At 42.2% G+C, this 8,400-nt stretch overlaps 1 protein-coding gene across 1 annotated transcript; it reads left to right on the forward strand.

Annotated features, from left to right (window-relative positions):
- The first annotated feature begins 2,805 nt into the window (after positions 1 to 2,805).
- Positions 2,806 to 8,157, forward strand: LOC311504740 (E3 ubiquitin/ISG15 ligase TRIM25-like). The gene is made up of 2 exons (XM_084567997.1): positions 2,806 to 7,842; positions 8,016 to 8,157. Exons 1-2 carry the CDS (start codon positions 6,515 to 6,517, stop codon positions 8,086 to 8,088), a joined length of 1,401 nt encoding a protein of 466 aa, XP_084424123.1. The 5' UTR covers positions 2,806 to 6,514; the 3' UTR covers positions 8,089 to 8,157.
- Positions 8,158 to 8,400: the final 243 nt, after the last annotated feature.

Here is an 8,400-nt window from a genome sequence, read left to right on the forward strand (position 1 = left end):
TAGTAAGAGCTGTTGCAAGCAGCTGCCAGCTTCGACCGGCGCCGGAAACGAGATCCCCGTATTCAGCATCCACATCAGATAAGAAAGCTTGAAATTCTCTGTGGTACAGTCCTCTAGCTCGAATTATGTTGATAGTTTTTACAACAGTGTTCATCACATCGCCCGGCTGGACAGTCTTGGCACACAGTGCTTGTTGGTGGATTATACAGTTCATCCTAACAGCCTCACCTCCGCTCTCTCTTACCTTGGCGCACACCATCGATGCCATTCCTTTGCGCTCGCCCATCATGGCCGGAGCTCCATCTGTTGTTACTCCACAGAGCTTGTCCCATTTAAGCCCCATCTTTTCAACCGACTCTGACACGGCTTCAAAAATATCTCTTCCCGTTGTTGTGCCTTTTAGGCTCATCATATCAAGCAGCTCCTCCGTACAGCAAAAATTATCATCCACTCCCCGTAAAAAAATGAACAGCTGCACGGTGTCTGTGGCATCTGTGCTCTCATCGCATGCTATCGAGTAAAAATCAAAAGCTCAGCTGAAGTTTCAAGTTAGCTGACAAGTCCTCGATTCTCCGCACCACTGTATTTCTGGATAAGCTCACGTTGTTGAAGTCCTGCACTTTTTCCGGGCACATTATTTCTGTGACTTTGATGAGGCACTGCTTTATGAAACCACCGTCTGAGAACGGTTTGCCGTGCTGGGCAATAAGTTTAGCGACGTCATAGCTGTTGTGGCGTTTTCCTGTATTTTGTTAGCACGAAAAGAAAACTGTTGTTGAGCTTGCAGGCTAGCTGGCATTTGCTTGAATTTCTGTGTTCGTTGGGCACCGGTGTACGATGTGTAGCTCTGATGTTTGGTCTCATAGTGCCGACGGACATTATACTCTTTCATCACAGCAACATCTTCATTGCAGATCAAACAGACAGATTTTCTGTTGATTTCTTTGAAAAAATATTCATTTTCCCACCGTGTTTGAAATCTTCTACACTCACTTGCTATTTTGCGTTTCTTCGGTGCTGCCATTTCTGGTGACTGGCGGTAAAAGTTATTCTTTGCTTAATTTTGTTTAGTGGAGAAGCACCGTTTCCGTGGCTGGCTCCATCTAGTGTTGAAACTGAGAAGTGCAACAAAGTTCAGCTCAAGCTTCTTGTGCGGGCCATATTCAATTATATTTTCAGAAGTTGCTGCGGGCCAATAAAAACTGGACACCCCTGGTTTAGGCTAACGGTTAGGCGCTAAACTACATAAAAAAACACTAGGCATCAGAATGTTTGACTAGTTTGTTTTTTTTCAGTAATTTTTCTTTCTTTCTCTGAATCTATTTTTCAGGTGCTGGATGAGCTGCAGCGAATCATCCAACCGACCAGCTCCCAGTACATATCAGAGATGCAGAACAGATGGAAAGCCTTCTAGTCCAGTTTTATGGAGTGAAGAAGGCCATGAAGCCTCCTAAAACTCTGAATGGAGGTGAAGTCACGATACGTTGACTTGTTCTTTTTATGTAATGTCTAATAATTATTTAAGTTATGTTATTTATGGTACCACCTTGTATTGGGCCTTTTCCATTAAACCAGCGGAGCATATCACAGCTGTCTTCAGAGCCCTGCCACTGCTCTGTCCATCCAGCATAATCCCACCAAAGAAACTGTTCTCAAGCAGCGAGGCTCTTTTCCAAAGTCCTTGCGGTGAGATTAACAGACTTACTACAATATTTCATGTGTTACCGTTTTCCGGGCATACATTTTATAATTAGGTTTAGTTACTTTGAGATAAACTTTCATCATTTCAAAAGATCCAGAGGGGAAGTGTTCTCCATAGTGTACTTAATGTAGTACTAACTTCACTGGAACTAGCTGTGGTGCAGTTAGCATTTGCAGTGCCGAATGCTGAATGCTTTGCACTGTATGATTTCACTAATGTCCTAGTCCAGGTCAAAGGTCATGTTGCTTGTAATGTTTTTCTAATCTTCTTCATTGATTTGTGTCGTCCAGACTCCTGAGGATCCCCTGTCTTCTCCGGTTCTGCTCGTTTCTGAGGACAACTGCATGATCGCTGTTGGAAACACACCTGTGACGACCTTCACCATGGACAGACTTAATGAGGGACTTCTCTACCTCATGGCATCTCACTATGCCCTGCACATGACCTACTAAAAGTGCATCTCTACACTACTGTCAGTACTGCAGACAGAGGTACTTCAAGATTCAATTCATGAGCAGGATTTGACCCTCCACTACCAAAAAGCCATTGGTGAGTGGAAGTCATTCATTGAATGGGTGAATCCTTTTGTTTGAAACTTACATCAGACGGAGTGGGACAGAGTGACAAAGAAAGTTGAAGTTCTGTTTCAAATAAAAGTTCATCACAGTTAGTCACATTTGTTGGTGACATTAGGACATTATGCTGCAAAGCAGCTGCAACATGATGTTTATTGCTGTGGTGCTGCTACAATAACTGATGTGTAACTTAATCTGAAATTAGTGGTTTTTCATTGCTTGTTTTAGAATAACTTGGATTAATGTCAGATTTTCTGTCTCGTTTTAAGACTCATTTTAGTCTTCAGAGCCAAGAACTTTGTGCTTATTTGAAGAATTTAAGAATCTTTCTAGTAGGGCTATTTTTGCAGTGTTGAATGAAGTTGATTAAAATTACTCAATAAAGAAAGAAATGCTGAAAACAAGATGCTTCTGGTGCCTTAATTTGAGATAAATGAACTTATTTTTATTGTGCTGTTTTGAGATATTGTGTCTCGTTTTAAACTGTTTTGGCTAGTTATTAAAATAACTTCAAGCTATTAATTCTAAAAGTCATCTCAATGCAGAGAATAAAATGCTCATTTTAAGAGTCTTTTTGCTAGTTATTAATCTTATTTCAAGATGTAAATTCTAATAGTCAGCTAATTAAGAGACTAAGTTTCTCATTTTAAGTTACTCTGTCTTAAATAAATATATTGCATTGCTTGTAGTGAGCTCAGTTTGCTCAAATTCTAGACTTTTTGTATATTTTTTTTAGGACAGAATAAACAATTTATTTATGTCAAATATGAGGAATTTATCTCAATGAATCAATTATTTAAAGGTAAAGATTATTTGTGTTGCATTCTGGCCTCAAGCTGCAGATCAGTGACTGTCTTATAAGGATGACAGATGTTAAACACAAACACAGTCCTGGACATTTGAAGACTGTGCAGCAGGAGAACTGCATTTCCCATGAAGCACCAGTTCTATTGCAGCTGTACTGACGTCAGGCAACACTGATGATAACAACAAGGAAGGAGGAAGAAGTCTTTAGTTAAACTCTACGACGGCCATGTTTAACAATCCTTAGAGTTTATTCAGTGGTGTCTCACTCTGCATGAAGATATTTATAATCTAGAAATACTTCAACAGGGAGGAAACTAGAAGAAAACTACAATCAACAGGTAAAGATCTGGAGCATTCATTCATGTCCTTCTCTTTGTGGTAGACTTGGATTATAATCTGCCTTCGTCTCGTAGAGTGTTCCTCACACGGAAGGATGTAGTGAAGGGGTTTGTGATTTTCTTACTTCTACTGCAGTGGTTATTTTCTCTGTTTCATCGAATGTATGTGAATTATAGTAGTCATGAAAATGTGTCATCAAACTGTGTTTTAGCTCATTTTACCACCTAAACATTTAGCTGACCAACGTTTTTAAATGTGCTCTGCTGTAAAAAGGGTTAAACTGTTTCTCTTCCTGAATTAGTCAACGTCTGATAACTTTAATTGTTGTGAATAAGAGCAGCTTTTTGTTGTATAGGCCGCTGCTAAAGGCACACCATTTCCCCGTTGGTTCCAAGGTGGAAAATATGTTGGATTATTTGTTATATAAAAGATAATGGAGATAAATTTGTTTGATTACTGACAAACACCTTGTTTAAAAGTATGAAGTAGCCACAGAGTAAGAAAACTAGAAATCCTGAATGGGGAAAAAAGATGCATTGAAAATCGTGATAATCGCGATAATCATAGCACCCTGAGTTGTAATCGAAATGTGAGGTGCCTTAGATGGCACACCCCCAGTGTGCGTGTCTTTGATACTTCCTCTTGGAGACAAGAATGAAGTCTTACTTGTTAGATGAGATCAGAAATGTGTCTGTTACTCCGACGATAAAACAGTTCCTGATCACCACTTTGATTTTCTACTGGAAAGACCAGAAACTGTTTTGCCTTGTGTTTTTGTTTTACTGTGAAACCACATGTTGAGGTTTGTTTCTGACCTTTGACCTGTAGCTGTACATCTGTCACTCTCAGTTCTTCTCTTCCATCACTGATGGAGCAGGTGTAGTTGCCGCTGTCAGAGAGGTGGGGTTCTCTCAGAATGAGGCTGAAGTCTCCAGTGTCTAGAGCATCAGGCGTCATCGATGTCCTCCCCCTGTAAACCTGGTTCTGACCTTTAACTTCATCTGTTTCTCGTCGTTTGTGGACAAATTGGGGACTGAGATTCTTCCGGGTCCAAATCACTGTGGGGTTGTCCACAGGTAAAGAATCCAAGTAGTTGCAGGGTAGCAGGACAGACTCCGCCCCCTCATTCACCTGCACCACAATTGCCAGGGCATGATGGGAAACTGAGAGGACACACAAAGAGAAACACAAATCAGCTGCATGATGTGGGTTTGACTTCACACATGACTGACATGGCCTCATTATACAGATTTCTGTCTTTATGTCCACTCCAGGACACCGTACCTCACTGTGTTTGTGTTTGATAGTTAACCTCTGACCTGGTTACAGTTCTCAATGTCAGGAAAAGAACACTGGACCAACTGTTCTCTGATCATCTGACACATCCAGACATGTGATAGTCAACGTTCTGTCCTCTGTGCTGCTCAGAAAGCTTTGGATCATTTGTGTTAATTCCAGTTAGAACCCATTTGAAGACTGACCTGTTGTTAATGTGTCAAGGTTCAGACTTTTGTCTAGAGACAGAAATAAACAGGACGGAGGCCGTGATTAGAAACAGTTCACATGAACAGAACATCAGACTCTGCTTCTGGACGTGTCCCTCACAGAAAAACTAAGAACTAATCAAAGTTGAAACAGGTCATCACTGACTTTCTTTAAAGAGACAGACGTGAAAGAAATGATGTCAGACTGAAGAGATAATCAGATCCAGGAAGAAGATATCTTCGAGGATCACAAACACCACCAACATCTTCATCTTCCTGTCAAACTAAGGGTCACAGCAGCTGATCATTTACTGACTCTCTGACAACACTTCTCTGCAGCCACGTTTGCTTCTACAGTGTCAGCTTTCGTCTGACAGGTGAAGTGACGGAGCAGCGAGGTGTGTCTCTCTCTACATTCAGCTTCACTCTGATGAAGATCTCTGGATAAAGTCCAGAACGCCACAGATCACTTTTGAGGAATGAGGAAGATGTTCAGTTTCCTCATACTTTCACACCTGTTCATCCAGTTTGTGTCACGTGCAGCAGTCTCACTCTGAAAGTAACAAAGAGTGCAGGTGTCGCAGTGATGTCATCAACACGCCCCATCTCAGTGTGACATCATCAACGGCGATCTGACTTCGACGTCCAATCAGCAACAACTGAATACACACACACACACACACACACACACACACACACACACACACACACACACACACACACACACACACACACACACAACACGTTTCCTGCATAGCCTCCCTGCAACACACACAAAACAACCAACACAGACGTTAAACACAAACACAGTCCTGGACATTTGAAGACTGTGCAGCAGGAGAACTGCATTTCCCATGAAGCACCAGTTCTAATGCACCTTTCCTGACGTCAGGCAACACTGAGGATAACAACAAGGAAGGAGGAAGAAGTCTTTAGTTTAACTCTGCGATGGCCATGTTTAACAATCCTTAGAGTTTATTCAGTGGTGTCTCACTCTGCATGAAGATATTTATAATCTAGAAATACTTCAACAGGGAGGAAACTAGAAGAAAACTACAATCAACAGGTAAAGATCTGGAGCATTCATTCATGTCCTTCTCTTTGTGGTAGACTTGGATTATAATCTGCCTTCGTCTCGTAGAGTGTTCCTCACACGGAAGGATGTAGTGAAGGGGTTTGTGATTTTCTTACTTCTACTGCAGTGGTTATTTTCTCTGTTTCATCGAATGTATGTGAATTATAGTAGTCATGAAAATGTGTCATCAAACTGTGTTTTAGCTCATTTTACCACCTAAACATTTAGCTGACCAACGTTTTTAAATGTGCTCTGCTGTAAAAAGTTTCAAACTGTTTCTCTTCCTTGAATTAGTCAACGTCTGATAACCACTCCCTCTTCCTGGAGCAGCTCCACTCATATTTCCTCATGTTTCATTGTTCCCTCCCCTTTAGATCTCTACATTGAAGATGGGTGTAACCAGCATGTGGTGAAGCGTGAGAGCTGACAGGCTCCATTCACTGTAGAATCACATGTTGTTCAGATCAGAGCTCAGACTAGTTTCACTTCTAGCAAACAGAAACTCACACAGTCATCGACACTGAGAGGTGAAATGGAGCAGAAAGGAGTTCAGCTGGACAGAGAAACCTTCTCTTGTTCCATCTGTCTGGATCCACTGAAGGATCCTGTGACTATTCCCTGTGGACACAGCTACTGCATGAACTGTATTAAAAGCCACTGGGATGGAGAAGACCAGAAGGGAATCTACAGCTGCCCTCAGTGCAGGAAGACTTTCACACCGAGGCCTGTCCTGGAGAAAAACACCATGTTAGCAGAGTTAGTGGAGCAGCTGAAGAAGACTGGACTCCAAGCTGCTCCAGCTGATCACTGCTATGCTGGACCTGAAGATGTGGCCTGTGATGTCTGCACTGGGAGGAAGCTGAAAGCCTTCAAGTCCTGTCTGGTCTGTCTGATTTCTTACTGTGAGGAACACCTCCAACCTCACTATGATGTAGCTCAGTTCAAGAAACACAAGCTGGTGGAGCCCTCCAAGAAGCTCCAGGAGAACATCTGCTCTCGTCATGATGAGGTGATGAAGATGTTCTGTCGTACTGATCAGCAAAGTATCTGTTATCTCTGCTCTGTGGATGAACATAAAGGCCATGAAACAGTCACAGCTGCAGCAGAAAGGAGAGAGAAGCAGAAGGAGGTGGAGGTGATGCTACAAGAAATCTTGCAGGGAATCCAGGAGAGAAAGAAAGATGTGGAGCTGCTTGGACAGGAGCTGAAGGCCATCAATGGCTCTGCTGATAAAACAGTGGAGGACAGTCAGGAGATCTTCACTGAGATGATCCGTCTCATCCAGAAAACAAGCTCTGATGTGGAGCAGCTGGTCAGATCCCAGCAGGAAACTGAAAAGAGTCGAGTCAAAGATCTTCAGGAGAAGCTGGAGCAGGAGATGACTGAGCTGGAGAGGAAAGGCTCCGAGCTGAAGCAGCTCTTAAACACAGAGGATCACAACCAGTTTCTACACAACTATCCCTCACTGCCACCACCCAGTGAGTCTACACACTCATCCAGCATCAAGATTCGTCCTCTGAGGAACTTTGATGACGTGAAAGCAGCTGTGACAGAGACCAGAGAGAAACTACAGGACATTCTGAGACAGACATGGACAAACACCTCACTGACAGTGACTGAAGTGGATGTTTTACTGCCACAACCAGAGCAAAAGACCAGAGATGAATTCTTGAAATATTCACGTGAAATCACACTGGATCCAAACACAGCAAACACAAAGCTGTTATTATCTGAGGGGAACAGAAAAGTAACGGTAATGAATCAACAACAGTCTTATTCTGATCATCCAGACAGATTCACTGGTTGTTATCAGGTCCTGAGTAGAGAGAGTCTGACTGGACGTTGTTACTGGGAGGTGGAGTGGAGAGGAGGATTTTTTGGAGGAGTTGAAGTAGCAGTCGCATACAAGAATATCAGCAGAGCAGGGAGGTCAGATGAATGTGGATTTGGATCCAATGACAAATCTTGGTCATTATATTGTTCCACAAACAGTTATATATTTTACTACAACAAAGTCTCAACTGACGTCTCAGGTCCTGGTTCCTCCAGAGTAGGAGTGTACCTGGATCACAGAGCAGGTATTCTGTCTTTCTACAGCGTCTCTGAAACCATGACTCTCCTCCACAGAGTCCAGACCACATTCACTCAGCCTCTCTATGCTGGACTTGGGTTACCTTTTTCTGGATCCACTGCTGAGATGATTAAAGTCAAATAGACAGAAGTCACTTCAGGGACAGTTGGTTAAAATGTGTCTTTTAGTCTCAAGCTGAAGCTTCACATGATGAATAAAGCTGCTGTTTTTGTCATTTGTGTTTAACTTTTATTAGTTCTAGTTAAATTAGTGAGTAGGAATAAAAGTCAAGGATTTTGACTTTGATATAAAACTTATTTGCATTTGTTTGTTCTATCGTTGTATTG

This window comes from Chelon labrosus, assembly GCF_963514085.1.
Source record: "Chelon labrosus genome assembly, chromosome: 1".
Classification (NCBI taxonomy): Eukaryota; Metazoa; Chordata; class Actinopteri; order Mugiliformes; family Mugilidae; genus Chelon; species Chelon labrosus.